At 38.5% G+C, this 23487-nt stretch overlaps 2 protein-coding genes across 3 annotated transcripts; both read right to left on the minus strand.

Moving 5' to 3' along the window:
* Window positions 1-2086: 2086 nt before the first annotated feature.
* tsg101b (tumor susceptibility 101b) lies at window positions 2087-11309 on the minus strand. Its single transcript, XM_036584323.1, has 10 exons — window positions 11092-11309; window positions 10891-10978; window positions 9009-9074; window positions 8623-8786; window positions 8398-8524; window positions 7728-7788; window positions 7507-7604; window positions 5926-6128; window positions 3719-3958; window positions 2087-3636 (listed from the first exon to the last, which is right to left on the minus strand). Exons 1-10 carry the CDS (start codon window positions 11131-11133, stop codon window positions 3547-3549), a joined length of 1179 nt encoding a protein of 392 aa, XP_036440216.1. The 5' UTR covers window positions 11134-11309; the 3' UTR covers window positions 2087-3546.
* Window positions 11310-12167: 858 nt separating this feature from the next.
* Window positions 12168-22962, minus strand: hrasb (HRas proto-oncogene, GTPase b). 2 transcript variants are annotated; one of them, XM_036584324.1, is made up of 6 exons: window positions 22725-22962; window positions 18746-18879; window positions 17695-17873; window positions 17431-17590; window positions 16285-16408; window positions 12168-15210 (listed from the first exon to the last, which is right to left on the minus strand). In XM_036584324.1, exons 2-5 carry the CDS (start codon window positions 18854-18856, stop codon window positions 16289-16291), a joined length of 570 nt encoding a protein of 189 aa, XP_036440217.1. In that variant the 5' UTR covers window positions 18857-18879; window positions 22725-22962; the 3' UTR covers window positions 12168-15210; window positions 16285-16288. The 2 variants fall into 2 exon arrangements, with proteins under 2 accessions (XP_036440217.1, XP_036440218.1); XM_036584325.1 differs by lacking the exon at window positions 12168-15210 and having other exon boundaries at window positions 16371-16465.
* Between the last annotated feature and the right edge of the window lie 525 nt (window positions 22963-23487).

Here is a 23487-nt window from a genome sequence, read left to right on the forward strand (position 1 = left end):
ATCTTGTAGCAATGACACATGTCAAGGTCTGAAATATATTAGATGGTAAACAAACAGTTGGTTCTAGTAGTCGACATCCCTTACAAAAAAAAAGTATACTGAAAGGTCATTTTATTAAGTAAACTTAAGTAAAATTCAAGTATATTTTCCCAAGTACACCTTATGTAGTAAGTATACTGATATCAATATACTGGTACTATGCTTGTAAGTGTACTATTTCAATAGTTCTTAGGACTAAATTGGCCCACTTTTTAGTTTACAAAAGTATACTTTTAAGTATTCTTTTGCTGTAAAAGAAGTAAACTTTTGGTACACAGCCAGTTTACATACAAGCTTTATTTTGCACTGCAACTATACCATGAACTATAATACAAGTGAACTTATAAATATACTGTTCATTTACTAGTTATATACTTCTAGTTAATACTTTTAGTTAATGAAATAGAACTCAGTAAACTACTAGTTTAAGAATACTTGTAAGTTTTCTTTAAATGTACTTAATGCAATAAGGCTTACTACTTATATATTATTTTGTACTTTAAAGTAAACTACTAGGTTTCTATTTAGGTAGTTTTTATACTTGAAATATGCCTTTAACAGTACTTTAAGTAGACTTTAACTTAAGCTAACTAATATGAACACAACCAGTGGACTACACATTATAGAAGTTCACAAGACGTTCTCAGGGTTAGGAACGTCTTTGTTTTCTTTATAAATCAAAACTTTCAAATATTGTGTTTGACGACACAACACACAGCATCACACCCTGCTGCATACAGTGGTCAGAATGCCCATGATGACCCCTGTCCACTGTTGAAACTGCCTACAATGGGCACGAGTGTCAAAACTGGACCTTGGAGGAATGGAAGAAGATTGCCTGGTCTGATGAGTCCAGTTTTCTTTTACAGGATGTGGGTGACCAGGTACTTGTGCACTGCTCACTTGGGGAAGTGATGGGACCAGGATGCACTGTAGAAAGAAGACAAGCTGGTGGAAGGAGTTCTTCTCTGGGCAACGTTCTGCTGGGAAACTCTGCGTCCGGGCCTATGTCATGTGGATGTCAATTTGACACATGCCACCCACCTAAACATCGCTGCAGACCTGGTAGACCCCTTCATGGCAGTGGCCTCTTTCAGTAGGATAATGACCACACTGCCATACTGCACACATTGTTCTGGAAAGGTTCGAGAAACATGATGAAGAGTTCAAGGTGTTCCCTGGCCTTCGAATTCCCCAGGTCTCCATTTGATTGAGCATCTGTAGGATGTGCTGGAACAACTCGCGACCCGCGTTAGCTCCACCTCACAACTTACAGGATTTAAAGGATTTGCTGCTAACGCCTTGGTGCCAGACATGACAGGACACCTGTAGGGGTCTTGTAGAGCCCATGTCTTGGTGGGTCAAAGCTGTTTTGGCAGAATGCGGAGGACCAACAGCATATTAGGCATGTAAAATGAAATGGAAAAAAAAAGAAAATGAACCTTTTTTGCCAACTATGTCTGAACACATTGGAATTAGACCTCTGCATTTAACCCATCCGTGCAGTGAAACACCACATACACACTAGTGAACACACACTAGGGGGCAGTGAGAACACTTGCCCGGAGCGGTGGGCAGCCCTATCCACGGCGCCCGGGGAGCAGTTGGGGGTTAGGTGCCTTGCTCAAGGGCACTTCAGTCACGTACTGTCAGCTGAGGGGATCGAACCGGTGACCTTCGGTCACAAGGCTGGTTCCCTAACCTCCAGCCCACGACTGCCCCCTGCCATGTCTGCCATGTAGTCATGTTTTGGCTCATCTGTGTGAATGCATTAGTCAGTAAAAAAGTACAGTGCAGAGTACAGCAGCTGGATAAGAGGCCACAATACTGTATGAAACAAAATAAATACTTAAATACTTTACTAAATTACTTTTAAAGACTTTAAATTGATTTTCTACCTTTCAGAAACACACTACAAATACAGACATGTAATTTCAGAAACACTGCAAAGCCAGTCACAGCCAAGACTACAAAGTACACATTTAGACAACAAAAACAATATTAATAAAAAATAAAAGTAACACTAGAATACAAACCACAAGAATCATACAAGCCTGATGTTTTATTCCATTCATTTATGCCTCTACACCTAACAAAGAAGTAATAACAATAATAATAATAACTTGGTTATTCCCTTTACAAGAGTAGAATAAGAATGCTCTTCATGTTATATTCAAGTATTTATCTATAGAAAAGAAAAACAAAAAATACAAAAGAATATTAAGTAACAAACATTAAGCAAATACCAAAACACCATTATTGTTCCCATTGACACCATGACATTCACTACCACTTGTAGCGTTATATTAGAAATAAAAGGCACAAGGAGTAATAGAACATGCAGCCCATGACATCACTTACAAGATTTCAGCTATGTGCAGTACATACTGGGTTAAATGTAGTAGCCGTACTTATTTTGATTATTTTCCAGTGCAACTATTTGCAATTATTGGGCACAGCTTAAAAATAAAAAACAAAAAGAAAAGAAAATCCTTCTATCTACATTATTTTGAGTGTATTTTTGAGATTGCATAGCCAGGATGCACTGATTCATTCATAACCAGGAGTGTGCTGATTCATATGTAAGAAAATCAAAGTGCTTTGATTGAAAGGGAGGAAACTTCAGAGTCTTTCAGCATGTGATATACATTCATCCATGCAGTAGTGTCTGCTGTGAGACACATCCAGTCTGAGAAGATCCCTGAACTTTGGGCCCACTAAAGACAAGCATACAAAAGTAGTTTATAGGCTTACATAAGTTTATAAGACAAAGATTAAACCCTTCTCTGAGCAACCACAGCAGTCGCATTCATTTGTATTGATCCCTTGACAGAAAAGCGCTGTTCAAGTGACAGATTGTCCAAAACATTACAAATCATCTGAAAAGGTCACTTCATTTTTATATTTGTAGTAATGTAAAAAGTGGAATACAATCTAAAGTGTTATTGATATTCGCACCCCAAGTTTGAAGTGGGAAATAAATGCAAGTATATGTAAACTTCAATTTATCGGTTATAAAGTATCACAGTTGTCTGCAAGAAGTTTGAATACCCCGGTCAAATTTATGTTTTGTAAAAATAGCTCATTCTCTACAGGATCCAAACTTAAATGTGGTATTTTTTGGCACATTTCAGTGCAAAATTTGTGTTTATTTAGTTAGTTACCCCCCCCCCAATATGTTAAATCCAGAACATGGACAGACAGTATTTATGCATTAAAATGGGCAGAAGTGTGTTCTCTGAAGGATGTGTGAGCTTATTTTCACTTAGAAAAGCAACAAAACACTGACCAGGGCAGCCAAACTTTTGCATACGACTGTACAAGTTAATGCTCAAAATGTGATTCATTGTACAAAGTACCATATAGATACCCTGGCCATAAACAGACATCAACCACCGAAGCCTAGTCCTTGTTTTGGGTAAAAAAATCCATGGTACCCATCGGCAGGTATGGCTAATGCAAAGACCGCAGGGGTGTAAAAATGAGGAGCGCTGAGCTTTGGGTTGATCAGTAGAGGTCGCTGAGGCCTGCAGTTTTCCTGGCTTTCTGCATCAGAGCTCGCAGCTGGAACTGTTTGCGAGAGAGGAGCCTCACATGCTGCAAAATAAAAACAGACACAAAACTTATAAACTGCAGGGCTGCGTGTCAGTCTCAAAAAGAGCACAGCAACAGGACTGACCTTGAGGAAGACATCCAAGTCTATGACGCCTCTGCGCAGAGCCTCCCCCAGGTAGAAGATGGTGTCCTCTATGGCGTTTTCCTCAGCGTACAGGTTCAGGATCTGCCTGTAGAGCGGTGCTGTGGGCACGATCAGGTCATCAATATCGTTATTCTCAGACTGGTTCTCCATTTTGTCTAGAGCAGCCGTCAGTTCCTCATCCTTCTGCTTCAGAAGCTCGATGTTTTTGTCCACGTCGGCCTGAGAGGAAAGAGCAGAGTAGGAAATGTCACAACATATCCAGATGCAAAGCGTATAAACCTTTAAAAATTCTCTAAACTCATCAGCAAATAGCTGTCAAAAAAAAATTAACTATTATGCTGGTTCTTATGGCAAAAATGAAGTTAGTTTACAGGAGAATATCATCGCCAAGCAACTACTGATCACTGAACGAGGAAAAGAACTGCCAGTCACCAATCTTACTATAGTGCAGACATTTCATAAACCAAATCTTTGTGTTTTCACAGATAGCTGCACAATTTAGGTAAGACTTGCTGGGTGCCAATTAACACTACAGTAAAATGATTACTTGGACTACATTAGTGAAACAATACTGAACTCTGACATTCTCAGGGACTGTTACGCAGCCATGACTTTCTGTTATACACTCATCACTTTAACTGCTCCACAAGCTCATTCTAATTGCACTACTGTTTATAATTGCACTATTTATACCCACAGACCTTAATCTGTATGTGGCTTATGTCACTTTATTGTTATTGTCAGGGACCTTCTTATATTTATATTATTTTTATTTATTATTCTATTCTTCTACAATTAACGTTTATTTTTACGATTAGTGTTTAGTGTTTATTTAGTGTCTATTTAATTCACACATTTCCTGTTTACCGTCTATTTAATGTTACTGCTACACCATGGGGTCTGAGAGTAACGCAATTTCAATACTCTGTATGTCCTGTACATACTGTAGTACTGACAATAAAGCTGACTTGACTTGACCATTTTATAGTGTTATGAATACACTATACTTTCATATTGCTGTAACATGTGCAGTAGACACTTGGTTGTAAATGGGCCATTTCTGCCAACACCAGAAAAATAGCAGCAGCTGGTAAAGCAGAATGTTCCTGTGATAGTTACGTTTTCAATGCTAGAGAAGAAACACATCTTAGTAGAGGGAGTGTATTTTGTACGTGGTTTTGGTGGCATGTCATTTGTGACAAGCAGCAGAAAATGGGGCACTTGTCGCTAGCTCACATTTTATGTGCCAGAGTTTATACAACAAGCGACAACGACCAACACCGTAGAAACACAGGCACTATAGATATAACTGTTTTATCACCCACCTTAAAACAGCTCCAGACTGTTGAAATTTAGACTATATTGCTACGGTCTAAAAATGTCCCTCGCTGTAGCAGATTGTGGAAAATGCACCTCTACGATGGTGAAGTAAACAACATGCACAAATAAAATAATAGATGGATCCAGCTTAGATTATACCTGATCCATTTAAATATGCCTGGACTTCCCTAAACTTCATGTCTCTACTGCAAAAAAAAGCATTTCATGACCTTAAATTTTTTACATTTTGAGATGACTTTTCAAGAATCCACAGGAAGCCTGGTCACCCTATAAGGAGCTTATTGTATCGAATTACCAATATAATGATAATGCCAGTGCTCAGATGTGATCGCCTGTGCTTATAAGCTATACGCATCAAACTAACACATAATGGGTTTAATACTACTTACTGAAAACAGACATTTGAGGCTTGCAAGACATTCACGTAACATATTATTTCTGTCCTATGCCGTTTTATAGTGAATCCTTCGGTAAATTCTATAATTAAAAGCTGAACAAAGAATATTAATACTTGAGCCTAGTAGATATCTGCTGAGTTGACCAGCCTAGTTCTGGCTCTTAAGAAAATAATTTTCAACAAAACCTGGTTTAGATTTCTTAAAATCTTGAGCAAAATGCAATCTTTACCAAGCTGACATGTCAAGCATTTGATCCACATCACCAGTCATGTGATAATCATTATATGCAGGAATATTACCATGATATTTTTCTCCACATCATGACTCAAGATGAATAAGTTCTGCTTTCTTATTTGGGCTCTAAGAACAGAAATGGCTCCCCAGATATTTCATTTCAGGGAAAAAAAACCAAAACAAAACAAACCAAACAGAAAAAGAAATCCGTACTGTCTCTTGATCTAGTTTGGTCACCATCTCCTCCAGCTTTTGGTGTCCCTTCTTCAGGTCCTCCTCTGTTCTTTTCAGAGCGTCCAGTTCAGCCTGAGCTCGGTCCATCTCCTCCTTCATCCTCCAGCGCAGCTTATCGCTCACCGCAGACACCAGAGACGCTCGGATAGTGTCCTCTCCGATCGTGGCATCACGAGAGGGACCTGGGTGACAGAAAAATAAGTTTTATTTTAAAAGCAAAATTTCTGATAAGCCATGCTGAAACCTGCCATCATGGCTGAACAAAAGAGAGTAAGAAATACATGAAGAGTCTGAACCTAACAAAACAGTTACCAACTGCACTGTATGACTGACTTTATGCACTACCGGTGGGTGACAAGAGTACAATGATTTCAATATGTCCCTCTATCTCTTCCGACGGTCTGTCACTTATCGTCTTTCATAGAAACCACAGTCAATGATCAAAACAAGGCATCTAGGTGCAACCTATCAGAGTATATTGGGCAGGGAGATGCGGGGCTTATGCTATTCCCAAACCCACCTGTAAATGAACAGCTTTATAAATACATCAACTATAAATTCTTGGGTTTATTTAAAGGCATTGAAAAAGTTAAATGAGAGAACTTTAATTCACTTGAGACAAACCAATTAGTGCAGCACAGAATCATTTTCAACAAAATATCAAAAATTGTACTGAACCTGAAAATGTGCACTGCTATTTATATAAGCTGTGTGCATGGTGTAGACATTAACATATGAAAATTAACACATGAGCACAAGGCACTTATTCAGACCCTCCTTATTTCTGCAGTATCGGATAATATATTGTATCAAGACACTGCTGCATCACATTGAAGAAAATGCTGAATTGTGTGCATCACTACACCGCTAATGGAAAAATAACACTTCACGAGACACAATATTTCAGTAGTTTGTAAACAAGTGGAAAAACAATATATACAATAATATGCATATAATTTTTTCAACATTTGCAAAAAAGAAACTATTTAAGAAGAAGAAAAAAAAAAAAGACAGTTGTTAAAATCAGAAGAAGATAACGGCATAATGGGCTGCCAACCCAATCAGCTTATCGGACAGATTTAGATTTGACCAATATTTCAAACCAATATTGGATGCCATATTTTTTGTACTCCCAATCAGCAGAACATTTAGGTGAATACGCTGAAATCTTTGCATTTTACTACATTTTTTTGTACCCCGATACCAATGAATGTTATATTTCTCTGTAATCCTAATCCAGGTGGACATAATTCCAGTTTCTAGATTTTTTAAATGTTTATGTATCGGCAGCAGCAGACATGTACATCGAAAATATCAGATATCAGCATCTGTCCACATTTCCTATATTGGTGCATCCCTAATTACCATACACTTCTTTGTGTTGTTTACAGTCTCTCTATACTTGATCTTAATCTTTTATGATCCCATGTTGTTGTTCGATGCTCTAGAAGTACTGATGATACTCATGATACACTCTGAAAACCATGACGTATCATGAAGCAATTGATCACAAATGACATTGTCAAATTGTTCAACCTAATAAAGTTATTATTAACTTACCCCCAGTAGCGGTGGGGGTCACAGGTGTGTAGAGTGCTCCTCCTGATGTGGCTGGATATCCAGAACCTCCAGCAGGGTAAGGATAACCCTGGAAACCTCTAACACACAGAAAAAAAGCAGGAGGAATGTTGGAGACCATGAAAGTTTGTTTCTATAAAAACAAAGAATGATAGAAGAAGATAACATGAATGAAGGGATCATGAATGCTTAAAGCCCCTTACCCTGGGTTAGGAGTGTGGCTCTGACTAAATGAAGAGGCTGGTTGGTTTGCCATATAGGAAGCTACAGGAGAGAAAAAGTCACATTTTGCATTTTTTACAACTAATGTCAATCTGAACTATTGTGTAAGGAGAACTAACATTCTGTTCATTACTTTCATAGCATTAAAGGTTCCATATTATGGAAAAACAAGGTATTCCCTCATTATTTCACATGAGAAGAGTTTGATGCAGTATGTAAATATTGTTAAAATTTACAACCGTACTGTTCACCCCCCCCCCATACAGGCTATATATGGAAATGAAGCTTCAAAAACAGCCCATTTTGTATGCATTTACATATTTACAGCCTAAATAGTTTGGCATCGCCCATTTGCACTGAGGTTGTAAGGAGTGTTTCTGTGTGGTCTGTAACAAGGCAAAATACAAGGCAGCCAATCAAAACAGTGGACATTTACACATATCAGTCTTAAAGGCACACACAAAAATATCTTGTATACTAAAGAACAAAAAGAGACTGTAAACTTTTAAATCATACAAAAATGAATCTGCGGTACAAAAACACAAGTCATCAATGGATGTCAGGGGAGGAAAAGTGAAACACAAGAAAAACTGAGGATGTGGGCCTTGTAATAAACCTATTTCAAAATCAGCAGAAACTATATTCACATACATGCGGGTGGACCAGCAGGTTGATAAGACTGGTAAGGTGGCTGTGTGGTGGGCCGAGAAAAGACAGGCGGCTCTTCTCCAAACACCACGATCATCACCTGGATTAGCCCAAACAAATCTGACTGAGGCTAAACAAACAAACAAACAAATGATTAACTGGTCATGAGTTCCTGTAAAATGACTCCTTTATCGTTTATGAAAACAAAGCCAATTAACCCTCACTAACATGCTTCCATTCATGCAGGTACGGCAGGTAGATTTTTCCATTGGCATCAACGTGCTTCCCTATTTTGATCATCATGGTGCTGGTGGGCTTGACGAAGCAGATGGGGGGATTGTACGGATAGGTGTCCAGCATCCATAGGCAGATGGGAATGTTGTATACGTTTCCTAAAAAGAAACCAGAAAACATATAAAAACATAAAGTGTCAAAACTCCTAACAGTTACTAAAGACTTAACAGAAAAACATCTACAGCCTTCCAGGCTTACTTAATACAATGCAAGACCATCGCTGTTTAAGACAGACCGCGTTATTTGTGTGACAGTGTTGTATTGTGTGACTGTCAGTAAGTTAATGTCTTAATGAATTCCTTACATGATTGTTTCCTTACCTCTATAGTTTACAGGCACAGTTCCTGAAAGGCTCATGAGCTCTCTGGAGGAGCCATCGTTGAACACTGGAAAAGTATGGAAAGCTGTTTTAGCTTTTAATCCACAATTTTTGGTATTAGACATTTCAACAAGTAAAAATGTCATTAGCACAAATAAATACTGGGAGTTTGACAAGTTAAAGTCCAATTCTAACATGTAAGCATGTAAGATGTCCATTCTCACTAGTAAGAACTGTTCTCCCAACTCATCTTAACGGAAATCTTTTTCTTATTAGGTGTGTAATGATAGAGGCCACAATTCGATTCACAATACTGAGCTCACGATTCAATATTTTTACAATATTTTCAACAAAATTTGAATAAGGAAATAATGACTATACCTAAATTGTTGCATCTACTACTGAGACTACTAATAAGCTGTGAAGAGTGCCTAAATGAGGTGCTGTTTGGTGCTGGTTGTTTGCAAACTTTGGTGTTCAAACAATGCAACTGTATTAGATACTGTAATTAACAGAATGCTTATCACCACTGTTGCAACAAAATCTCATATCTCCACCAAGGAGAAGCAAAAAGCATTCGTAAATTTTAATGAAAGTTAATGTAAGAAGTCATTTTGGAGTATTTTTATTAGTCCATTCCTTCATTTTAACACATCGTAAAGAGCAGCTGGTAATTTCAAATTGTATAATAAAAAAGAAAAACAATAAAAATGGAGATACACAGTTTTGTTCTAACGGTGACACTTTTCTGCACGTTGCGATATCACGTTTCGATGCACTGTTGCACCTAAGGCTGGGCAATATGACAATATTTATGTTTAATGTGATACATTATGTCCCCATACACTTTTCTGACCGTATCACAGATATCACTAGTACTTAATAACACTTCCCAATTTCATGTTTGATTACAAAGACAGCATTATTAGTCCAGTTTTACTGGATTTAGTGCACTGCGGTGTGTGAAATTCTGAACATTTACTGATTCACTCCATCGTTAACATCAGGTCACTTCCAGTCAGCTGACCGATGTCTAGCTACAGGGCGTAGTGTTTACAGAGGTGGTTAAAGGACCCTAAACCAGAACTTAATCATATAAAATAATGGTTACCCACAGGTGGAACTTATGGAGGCCCGTTTCAGCCACTAAAGAAAAACATCCATTTATTAAGTCAAAATAATGACACAGTTTTCTTCATAATTATGACTTAATATCTCATAATAATTAGTATTTGATCTTTTTTTTCATAATTATGAGTAAGTAAATCATAGTATAGATATCATTAGTATTTAAAAACACTTCCCAACTTCATGTTTGATTACAAAGAGAGCTTTATTAGTGCTGTTTTACTGGATTTAGTTCATCACGGAATGTGAAATGAATATTAGGCTAACTGTTATATTCAGTTCTTGATAGTGTTTAGTAAACGTGGCACTATTTTGTCTTTTGAAATTCATCAGATGTCAGAAAAATATATAGATTGTGAATATACACATTTAATGCCATTCTTAACCTACATGTAAAAGGAAAACTTTCTACTCTAACATGTAAGAAAGAAATTTGCACATTTAGGTTAACAATTTAGCACTGACTAAAAGGATATAACTGGAACAAGTAATAACATGTCAAAATGTAATTTCACTCAGCAAGAGGCAAAATGCAAATGTATGGTTTAGTGGTTTTATCAGATGTACTTAACATTTTAACGAGGCTGAAATTGGCTTCCTATTCGAATTTCCCCGTTCCACCTTAAATGGTGCAGCAAATACATTCTGGCAGCAGAGGCGACAGAACGTAACTAATGCATCATTTAAGGTGGAACGGAAAAATTCGAATAAGAAGCGGAGTTCCGCCTTGGCTACCACTAAATCCTGAAACTCACCGTAGTTGTCCATCACAGGCTTCAGATCTTTGTAAGATGTGGTCACGTTAAGGATTTCCCGCACAGTCAGGTCTCTGTATTTATAAGCCTGAGCCACAAGACAGAAAACCGTTCAGTTTTAACATGTTAGTAAACAAGCCGCCTCGGACGCTGCCTGAATCTGAACGGTGCTAATGTTAGTTAGCTTCCCAGCTAACTTACCTTAGACAGCATTTTCCGGAGAGCACTTTCGGTCACAGCCATGATTTCGACAATTATCAGCTGGATATGTTTTCCTGAAGCGGTGCTTTCGGGGAGAATGAAGTTACTCCAGTCCGGTTTCTGTGGTTTTGTGAAAAAATAGGGTTTCTGGTTCGAACACCTACTGATTCACCCTCATCCTAAAGCGAAAGCACTAACGTTAGGTCACTTCCAGTCAGCTGACCGATGACCAGCTAGAGGGCGTTGTGTTTACAGAGTAAAGGAGTAAAGGAGCCCAAACCAGAACTCAATCACACAAAATCACGGTTTAACCACAGGTGGAACTTGTGGAGGCCCGTTTCAATCACTGGAGAAAACATACAGCCATTTAGTAAGTCAGTAATTATGACTTAGTATCTCAAAATTATGACACTACGCCTCATTATTATGACTTGATATCGCATATTACTGAGATTCTGTCTCATAACTACGAGCAGGTTTTTCATAAACATGACTTAATATCTCATAATAGTTACTATTTCATCCATTTTCTCATAAATATGGGAAAGTAAGTCATAATTATGAGATGCTAGCCATAATTATGACATATTAAGTCATTGTGAGATGCTAATTTATAATTATGAGATAGAATCTCATTATTACGAGATAGCAAGTCATAATTATGAGATGCTGGGTCATAATTATGGAAAACTTATTATTATGACTTCAACTTACTATAGTTGCAATATTTTAGCGTGATATAACTGGTTAACGTTGTTTTTTTACATCCCTTGCTGGTGTCCAGTGACACAGAAAAAACTTGGTGGTCAAGTGTCACTACGCCTCAGTCAACAGATTATGAGAAAATAAGAATTTTGCCTTTAAATGGTATTATGTGATGAATTGTGCCTAACATGCCCTGGGATTTGAACTAACAAAGTAAAAAAAGGTTATTTTTGATTTCAGGCCAACCTCAAGATCAGTGTATGAAATACAGGGCCACTGCTTGAAATGCTTTACAGCTCATGTTAATGAGTTAGAATCCTACCTGTGTGCGTAACATACCTGTGTAAAAGTCCCAAGAAAAGAAGGCTCTGGATTATTAAACACTTTTATCAGTCTTTCTCAACACACCATCAGTACTGCACAATGTAAGTTTGACACATCAGTTAAAGAACTAAACATTAACCTGCGCACACACAGACACAAAGTGAGATCGGTCAAACCTCTAAATTCATATCTCTGAGGCTTTTTTGCTGAAATAGCAGACTCAGTGTTGCTTCTTAGGAACCAACTGGCTGTGAGATTCCACAATAAAGGCATAACCAAACAAACAAGTTCATTTAGCAGCAAACGTCTTACAGAAACCGGTCTCTGATATTAGACAGCAAGCTTCTTGTTACAAAGCTGTGAATTTCCAGTGAGAACCAAAGGAGCTCTTTTTCACCAATGCATTCAGAAAGTTCAAAAATTAGTTCTATTGCAGTTTTAACATCACTTTAATTATAAATCGCCCCATAACTAGAGAGTAATAGTTTTTAAATCACAACTAAATGTGGTGATTCATGTCTTGGTACAGAAGAATCTGTAAGAAAGCGCATTCATTTTCCAAGCTAAATGCCCCCACAAGTGCCTTTAGCAAATCCCATCAAAGTATCATCACAAGTCATTCATAGCATTAATCATTTAAGACCATGGAGTTACATTCAACAATGAGATAGTTAAGGACACTGTGAATCATGGAAAGACCAAAAGTAACATTTTTTTAAAGACTAAAAACTCATAGCCTAACTCGTACTCACATCAGGGGACCTGTCAGATAGACATATTAACTATGTGCCGCACAGTGTAATTACTAGGGCTGGGTATTCGATTCAATCTTTTTCCCAAAAACAATATTTTTTTTTAATCCAATACCTTGATTTCAATTCTGATTCCTTATAATTTAATTTAAAGGGCCCATGTCATAGAACACCAAATGTGCCTCGCTTTTTTTTTAAACAAGAGAGCCTGATCTAGTTTGTCATATTTGTTAAAATATAGAAACAAAACTACAAAAACAGCCTGTTTTGAATTAATTTTGTGATATAATGAAAATGAACATACATACACGAACCTGCCTGTTCAGCCTACAGCAGTTTAGCCCCACCCACTCACACTTAAGTTATATAGTGTTTCAGTCCGGGCTCCTTTTTGAACTACCCACAATACAGGGCAGCCAATCAAAAGAGAGCTCATTTACATATAGAAGTCTTAAAGGCACAGTAACAACAAACAGCATGTTTAATTGTAAGAAAAAACAAGAGATTGGAAAATGGTCATGATAAGATAAGTGATGACCTCAAGGTAAGAAGTAAAATACAAGAAAAATGCAAGATATAGGCCCACTGAAAGAGGGTGTGGCTTCAACCAGAAATAAGTGTGAGACGATGGAAGTGGGTATATTTAAGCACTGCAGACTAACCAAGAAGCACTGATGTTATGAATATGCATACAGAACGGAATCATCAGTGAGCGTGCTTATTGGCTCATTGATGTAAAGAATGACTACTAAGGTACTGGAATTTGGTACTGAAGGAGTTGTTCGGAACTCATTGTATTGGAGTAACTGGGTGGGGGGCGTAAAAGTATTCAATTTCGATACCCAGCACTAATAACGACAAACTCAGCACTAGCCAAGCTCACTAATAGAGACGGCAAACGCACATATTGCTACGTTTCAGCAAGTGTGGTCGTGCAGCACTTTTGCTGTTAGAAGGCCTGTGTTGCTGCACCAGAAGCTGGCAATTGCAGCAATCCATGACAGGAGACGGGGGACTATTTTATGGTAATTTATGACATTTATCACTGGTAAACCACTTAAAAGTAAGAAAAGCATTCAGGACTGAAGAAGCATTAACTGCTACTCATTACTGCAATTTCAAGGCAACGTTGCTAATGAGCGTGTTAACAGTTACTGCTGTGTCACTAAGCAGTCAGTTCTCGTTTTCAGTTATAGGAGGACAAAAATAAGAGATGCACCATTTCAATACCCCACCAGCGCTCGCTTGAACCCTTAACACTTCATCCTCATTTCCGGATAATCGGAAAAAGAGTAAGGGAGGAGATTTGGTGGGACGACAGATGGGATGAGAAAAAAAAATATGACCACCTGAAGTCAACCGATTCACAATAACACAAGAGACTCCGAACCAAACCGCAATGTTTCAACCCTAGGCCCTGAGCAGAAATAAAGCACAGTGATGAGCAGAACTACAAGTGCTTTAGGCTTTTAAGGTTGCAATATGTGCAATTCAGGTAGAGCCTGCCTGCTGTCAAATAAAGTAATCTACAGGCACCACATTTCCACGTTCCAGAAAACCACACTTTATCACAAAGCAGACAAACCTTGTCAAACGTTTGTAGTTAGAACTGTACTAGCTTTTTTTCCTTTGACGTCTGTTGAGGCCCAGGGATAAAGAGGAAAAAAAAGGAACACATATGCAATGTGCCCAGCTGAAACACAGCCCTACGCCATGTGCAAATCAATGATATACCAGAGGTGTTTTCCCTTATCACTGTACCTTGTGATACATTACGAACTATTGCACTGGAGCTTATGAGAATTGCAGTATATCAATGAAGAGCCTCCTTTGTAAGAGAAGTCAGTAAATATGTACATTACATTGAGTTATGCTCCTCTCCACAAATGGCATACAAGTCATTTTTTCACATCTAGTCTAAGCATTATCATGTTTGCAAACCCATATAATGTAGAAATTCTACTCTCCTTTTTTGCGTTGGTCAAAAGTCCAAAGCTGATGAGGTGATATGCGAGGTTATTTCGTCAGCTATTATTTCCAGTTGAGAGTAGATAGTGTATTAGTGTAGATAACATATTTTTTTGTGTGTGGCAGTCCTTAACACAGTCCGAGCGAGCCCAGTGTTTAGACTAGTGTGTGAGGTAAATCTTCTTTTAGCTCCAGTAGAGGCCAGAGTCAGAGATGTTCCCTCAGCAGACAGATGTGGAATCTGAATCCACTTGTGCCGACGTTAAAGGTTTCCTTTTACATAGTCTGTCCCAACCTCTGACATCTGTGGAGGCATCGCAGTGTTGGAGCAACATAGCTCCAAAAGTCTGTTCCATCTGACACAAGTTACCTGGGACATGGAGAGGAGGTAGATGAGTAAACACAAAAACCCTTCATTTATTTCTTTAAATCTCTGTCATTTTGCAAAAATTTAACAGATTAAAGTCTAACCGGGGCCAGATAAATAGCTTAGCTCAATCTATGGCTTTGTTCACACAGCAGGTAAAGGTGGCCCAAATACGATCTTTTTCTTCATATGTGACACAGATGTGTCATCTGTGTGGCAGTTTGAGCAGCAAAAAATACATTAAATCTGACATTTTTAATTCCGATTTGAGACGCTTTCATATGTTGTACTGAAATCCGGAAAGACTCAGTCTGAACAGCCAGATCGGAATTTATGCGACTTTTACGTCAATCTAACTCCACATTCGTCATGATTTTGCGCTGCTGAGACTGCATAAACATTTACATTGTTGTTTCTGTACCAAAAAATTAGAAGGCACTTCACAACCGCTCCATGTTCGAAGAGATTTCTAACGAAATGGCCGAACGTGGCTGTAGGAGAACGAGACTGCAGCGTCAGAAAATTAAATGGAAAGAATCCAAGGACAAGAACCAAAGAAGTGACCGTGGCCGAATAACGTGCACTTTTTATGGCAAACTCAAACATATTCTGGGTGATGAGCCCAGCTGTCAACCTTCGGAACTAAACCCTTGGGGAGCGACTGGCATTCGTTGGCGCTCATGATTGTTTACCTCTGGATGACTGCGCTACGTGAAGCATTGTTCTTTTGTGCATGCGGGTCAGTTTAGGAGCTGATCTGCTCAGACTAATGTTGCATACAGGTCACAGTTAAAAGATATTGTGAACAGCCAAACAGAAAAATCAAATTTGATGAGAAAATCAGATTTGGGCCACTTTTACCTGCTGTGTAAACGTAGCCTAACTCTGGACTTTCTGTCTCACAACAGTGGATCACCTTTTACCAGGATATATCTTGGTAACTTGGCAACTTGCGCTACTACCAAACAAAGTTGGGATTTCGGATCATAAACAGGTCTTGGACCAATTGGGGAGAGCTTGTGACACCTAGCAATGAACTTCTGAAAACTTTACAACTGAAAATCTAAGACCACTTACCTAGTCATGACACCACACAGCGGCAATTCATGCAGTCTTGGCCGTTGTCATCTGGCGGATTCAGCTTTCTCAATTTGTGCTGCCTGATTTCACGGACCAGTGTGTAAAAAGCATCCTCCACTCCCTAAACAGAAGACCAGTCCTCATTAGCATCTCCTAGCCCAGCACCTGATAAAGAATTCTGCAGACATGTTTCTATTGAAGGTGAGTTCAGCAAAGATGGGACAAGTAAGCATCATGCTGTATTACTTTTTGAGTGACAGAAGCCAAACAAATGTAGTTACCATGACATTACAAAGAACAACAAGGGTGCTTGTCATTCAGCTTTTGTTTTCACCACATCATTGTTTTGGGCGTGGTCATGATTTGATGATGCCTCTTCCAAAACGTCTACCACTTCATTTGCTTAGCTCACCCTACATTATTTCCTGTTACCACATATTTGTGCTACTTCAATGTTTCCCAGATCACAAACTAAGTAAGGCAGTAAACGTTTAAGAGGGAATTTGATATATTTATGGATAATTTAATTATTAAAATGTAAACTAAGTCAATCAGTGTGTTTTAATGTGAAAAGTGTTCAAGAGAAACTCGTTCACAGTGGTGTTGATGAGAACCAGACTTCTGAAGTTTTATGTCTCTAAAAGCTCCCTCACAGAAAGCTATTACACCAAATGTTACGGATGTGTTGCATGACATCTGAGACATTGCTTTATGTTCATTCTGAGAGAGTGTTTTGGCCTAAAACATAGATTTTTTAAATTAAATCATGGCAAAGGGGTACATGCAAAGCACTGTGAGGCAAAATATCTCTTTAAGATACATATTTTACCATCATCAATTTTATATATAAAAACTCGTGTAGGTTCACTGGCTGTATTGGATAGTAAATAAAAATGTAAATATATTTGTGTTGTAGACATTGCTCCTGGTTCCTATCACCACCACTGTAAAGAAATCTGAGTTTCTCTGCAGTGCACCATTTTATACCAGACCACTCTAAATTACTCTGTTTATATCTAACGATTGATTTATGCAGAAATTTTGAAAAATGGATGAAATTCCCTTTTTAAAAAGGTATCGATCAGTCAGTGCCATCTGCCTGCCATATGTATTGTGTAATACTGCTTCAGAAGCGTTCCTCACCTGTCTTGTCTTGGCAGAGGTTTCAATGTAGGGGATTCCATAACTTCGAGCCAGTTCCTGGGCTTGCCTTGTGTCCACTGTACGCGCTGGGAGGTCACATTTATTACCCACAAGCACCATGGGCACGTCATCAGAATCTTTCACTCTTTTGATCTGTTCCCTGTGAGTCCACACACCAACAAATCAATAAAGGAACTGTCACAAGCAAATTCATCACACCATTTACTCAAATAAATGAACAGGTGAACTATACTACACACTGACCTGTACTGATGGATATCTTCAAAAGACTTTGTGTTGTTGATGGCAAAGACACAGAGGAAGCCTTCTCCTGTCCTCATATATTGGTCCCTCATGGCACTGTACTCCTCCTGACCAGCTGTGTCCAGGATGTCCAACAAACATGTCTCCCCATCAATCACCACCTGCTTCCTATACGAGTCCTGAGGGGGGTAAAACAGATAGCAGGTACAGCACTGTTCTTTATTTATATAAATACATAAGCTTTTTCTAGCAACCGTACACTATTAGAAATAAAGGTTCTGTGCAGGGACATTTTTTTGTTCATCAAGGTACAAACAATGTTCCCTCAAAGGTACAACAGTGGTTTTAAGGTCCAATTGTGTACTTTAAGTTGTAAGTTTTTCAAGGTGAAAAGTACATATTTGTATCTTTTCATAAACACTTGTTTTAAAGCAAAACAATAAAGTAAAGAGACGAGACGGGGTGTGTGGAGTCAATACAACTTAGAAAATAACATTTCAGTGGATTATGGTACAGTTATGTGTAACTAAGTGTATATCTTTTTAAAGGGCCCATATCATGGAAAACCAAATTTCCCCCACTTTTTTTAATAAAAGAGTTTGAAGTAGTATGTAATGTTAAAACAGCATGTTAAAGTTTCAAAATGTTTCAACCACATATATATAAACAGTAACATAACTCAGGGAAAAAGAGGTTGGAAAACGCTCTATAAACGCTCTAAAATGCTTTATAAGTGAACACTAGGGGAAAATAAAATACAAGAAAAATGTAGGATACTGACCTTTTAAAACAAGAGGTATAATTTCAACTTTGCCATTTCTGATACTACAGACAGGTCTTTTAACAATTCTTACTTTCAAACAAATCCAAAACCAATACTTTATCTAGAAAAACAAAAAACTTTGTGCATCAATTTCTTTTTTCGTTTATTTCTTATTTTTATTCTTATTTCTCTATTTCTTTTGGTGTTTAAAGTGACATTACCAATGTAATTTTGCTCTAGTAGAATCAAATCATTTTCCCATTCCTAAAGAGTTGTGTTAAGCCTTACCTCAATAGTAGGATCATACTCATCAACGAAGTGGTTCTGGATCAGCTGAATGGTGAGTGCGCTTTTGCCCACACCACCAGCACCAACCACCACTAATTTGTACTCAGTCATCGTCACAGCCTTGGTAGAAAATGCTGAAATGCAGAGAATAAGACCGCAAGGAGGTCAGATGAGAATCATTTTTTCACAAAACAAGCCGAACCACATTAATAAAGCGTAGGATCTAGACGTTCCCACACCAGGAAGCAGTTGGCCGATACAAATCCTATTTATATCACTAAGAAACGATGACGGAATACCAGATGGCTGCAAGTTCAAATGTCCCTGCCCTCCATTACAACACACTCTACTTTCCTGCAACCAACTCTTCCTGAACAGCGCATAGCAACCAGTCACCTTGCCTTTTGTTGCCATGACAAATGAGGGAACCTTTTGTGGAGTGACGTACATGCAAGAGAAAAAAGGAAGCTATTTTGGCAGACAAGCAAAACTCTCCTACTGTCACTGACCGGGTTTTCCCTGTCAAAGCCTGCCAGGACCGCACTACACACTGCCAGACGAGTCTGGTCTGCTCTGTGGAAACCACCTGCATTCCAATAAGCCTGCCACTGCAGGGAATTAATTTCAATATTTGAAAATGATTTTAATGATTCAAAAATAATCTACAGCAAAACACTGTACTGTTCTGTTTTTAGTAGTTGTATTGGTTTTATTAAAAGGATGATCTTGTGGATGATGTGTTTTTCTCCAGCTCATTAAGTGAGTGCATACAGTACTAACTGAAGGGTTTCGTTCCATAATACATTATACAGCACTTTCAGCATTTTTGCAGGGAGTGGGTTTTAAACATAAAAATATAATAAAGAAATATAAATGATATGTTAATGCTCAATACCACCTGTATTAGAAAATTATACATCCGTTATACATCAGCTGTTATTCTTTTCAAAGACTCGTTACATCCAAAATTGTCACAATAGATTATAGATAATGCTGACAGTAAAATAAGGCTCCTCAATTAAACACCTTTATTTGGACCTAGACTGTGGATGGGGCAAAAAAAATATACTGACAGAAAGTGTAACAATTTTTAAACAGTATCCAAAAAAATGGAAAAATTAAAATTTGCCCTCCTGGCCCTCAACAGCGTACTGAAACTTAAAACTGTATCGCCAATACACCTCTCAGTCCATCCTGAGGGTCCCTCATTTACTTGTCTTTTACAGCTGTCAATCAAAACTAGGCATCTGGGTGCGTCCTATCCAGTGGCCAACCATGAATATTAGAGCCAGGCCTTCAGGTTTAGCCATAAGTGTCAAAACATGGTCAAAAATGAGGGAAAAAAATGCTTCTACGCATGTTTTTGCTAGCGCTTCTAAGGAACTGCAGTAGTATGTTAGCGTAAAGTAATGATGACACACACAACCACTTTTGGTTGTTCTAGATCCAATACTGACATCTGTAGCTTTTTGTTTTATTTGAAGCTTGTAACAGATGTTTAACATATATTTTACCTCGAAGCAGTTTTACAGAGACTCTTTTAGTAAAGAGTCCTGTAATTTAGCTGCTGTTGTTTTCTAACAACAGGCTGAAACCTGGTTAGACTACAGCTCGCGTTATCAGTGATGTATCTAGAACTTCCAGAAGGCCAAGAGTGATTTTTTTGGCCCCCTTTACAAAATTGGTTCCACTCAATGGAATTCAAATTGGTTGACTCCAGTCTCATTTCCTAATTATGTGGGTGGTTAATCTGACATTAGGCCTTCAGTCCTGCTTCACAAGGCCTAGTCCATAGGAGAACTCACTCAGAAACAAATCCTGATTGGGTTATTTTCTATTGGCCAGTTTAAGTATTTAACCTTTTTTTTAACCGCTTAATGAAATGAGAGTATTACTACAGCACTTGTAGAGAAGAGAAGAACTAGCATCATGATTACATTAAGTAAAAATGACCTAAAAATTACAGGCATGTACTTCTTATTCCACAGAAATCATTAGGCCTTGCCCTGTTAGATGAATCTGGTGATTCTGAGCGCACTAAAAGAATGTTCACAGACAACTCAGTCAAAACTTGGTGAAGGAAGTGTCTTTCCAGGATGTGAGTGAATTATCTATTGTCATTATATTTTCATCAGTGTAATGCTGATTTTGCATTTGAGGCCTAAACATGGAGCTGGACCTTCTTTTTGAGAAGGTCTCCAACCCGAGAAGAAGTGTGGAAATCTGACCCGACGCCTCTGACTTTTAAACCATGATTTCAGGCTTTTAGCGCAACTCACAGCAGTGCGTTCATATTTTACAGTGTTTTTTAATGCTAATTCTTTCAACTAACAAAAATCCTACATAATGCAGCTTAAACGCACAAAACACTGAAAATCGAATCCTCAGAATCAAAAATCATACTGATTCTGAAAAAATGTGAATCCCTAATAATCATAAATAGAATCTGCTCAGATGAAAAGCCGTGATGTTGAAAAATGTGCACACCTTTTTACTGAGAGGTCATCCATTCTCACTCTCTTAACAAGACATCTCTATCAAAAATTCCATTTGAAAACCTATTTTAGTCACTCCGGTTGAATCCAGCTCAGACCTACAGTTATTTCTTAACTGATCACTACGTTTTTACAGTTATTTCGCAACTGACCACTGCTTCCTAAATTTGGACAGGATGACCTGACAGCTGAATGAATGAATGAATGAATGAATGAATGAATGAACGAAACCAAGAAAGGAAATAAAAAAAAGGGCTTGTGAAGTGCATGATTAAATCAAATCTGCAGTTCTAACGCTGCAGCTCTTGCACTATACACTCTCAAAACATGGTTCTTCAAGGGTTCTTTGGTAAAGGGAACAGTTCTATTTAGAACCATGAGTCCTATATAGAACCAGTCCATGCTTAAATGGCTCCTTGCATGGTGAAATGCTTGAAATCCTACCAATAAAAGAACTCTTTTGGTGCTACACAGAACCATTTTCAAAAGGTTCTATATAGAACCATGTCCAACATATTCTCCAACAACCTGAAGAACCTTTTAAGCATGAAATAGAACTCATGGTTCTAAACAGAACCACCTACTAAAGAACCACCTTTTTTAAGAGTGCAGCACTGAATACACCATGTAAGTATTTATATATTTATTTCTAACGGGGCGTTACCCTCCAGTTGCACTCAGCACATCCAGAAGTGAAGCTCATTCAGCTCGTGAACAGGGCGCAGTTGGAGTTGAAAGTGCATCTGAGGGCAATCCTAACCGAATTTATAACTTTCTCCAAGCGAGAAGCTCCTTTATGGTGTGATTCAGCCTATAGATCAGCAGCCTTTGGGCTCCAGGCCGCAATGCATGACATCACTCTTATTGATCCCTCTGCTGGACGAATGTAAACAACGTGAACCAGCTCAGTCCACTGCAGCCCAGCTAAACCATGCAGTGAGTTTCAAAAGCTTCACCACAACCTGACCACTGGATTATATACAGAGCTGAAATAGAAGCGCATGACACAAAAAGAGAGAAAAATCCTACTCCAGTTTCTAATCTGGTGGCTGTGTTTTTTACAATAAAACAGAAAATAGTCGACATGCTAGTTTTAAATAATAGCTATGGCTCTTTAAGCTGTATGCATGTACAGATAACTGCAGCAAACTATCAGACAATATACCAAGCAGCAGCCAGTCAGTCTAAGCTGAGATTTAGCGGCGAAAACGACTCGGTTTTGTAGTTATAGGTTAAAAACATATATTAAAAATATGGCCTGAAAGAACAGAATGTACTATAGCTACATTTGTGTGTAATATTACATTTTAACCCAAGCGTGGACACGAGGCTGAAGTTGGCTTCCCATTTGCCAGCTTCTTGTTCGAATGTCCCCGTTCCACCTTAAATGGTGCAGCCAGGAATGTAACTGCTGCACCATTTAAGGTGGAACGGGAAAATTCGGATAAGAAGCTGACTTCAGCTTCGAAGTGTGGTCTACTTACAAAATACGATGGTGGTTGTGTTGCTTCCCCCCCGTCAAGGACAGAACAGATGGTCTTTTTTGGTTAACCCTGGACTGAGGTCGAATTAATAACGAGTCGACATCTTCCTGAACGTCGGCACGCACGACAGGAGACCGAAAAACGAAGATTTTCTTTTTCTTTTCCCGACTGAAAACGATTTCTGACGACCACCTTTGGTCTCTGACTGCTAGGCGACCAAGTCGAGTGTGTTTTTCTTTCCCACCCGTTTTCAGGACATTCCCGCCCTCCTGCGCTCGGATTGGCTAGTAGTTCATACACAAACAGATCGACGATTGGCAGACGGCTCGTGGGTTCGAACGGCTAGCCAATCCCAGAGCAGGAGGGCGGGACTTAAAGGTGACGCAAACAAGCAGCGGAGCTGCTGCAGCCCACACCCAAACCCTTACAACTTCAGCACATGCATTCAGTCCACAACAATACAACGCATTTAAATATGAAAGGATGACTTTATTTCACTTTAAACGTAATCTGATGTGTCTGGAGGCCGTTCAGAATAAAGAGGCTTATTATGGTATGGCAGGCTAGACCTTGCATTGAAGACTGAATCTGTAAGGTTCATCAAATCTCTTTTTTTCATTTGTCCAGGAGATGTATTTTCATCACAATACACAAGCAGAGCCATGGGTACCATCAGGCAAAGGTCACTGAGAGGCCAGCTTGAGAGAAAAGGTGTAAATCTTTTTTGATTCATACGCCCACAGCTTTACTCGCTCTGAATGAT

This window comes from Colossoma macropomum, unplaced genomic scaffold, assembly GCF_904425465.1.
Source record: "Colossoma macropomum unplaced genomic scaffold, Colossoma_macropomum, whole genome shotgun sequence".
NCBI lineage: Eukaryota > Metazoa > Chordata > Actinopteri > Characiformes > Serrasalmidae > Colossoma > Colossoma macropomum.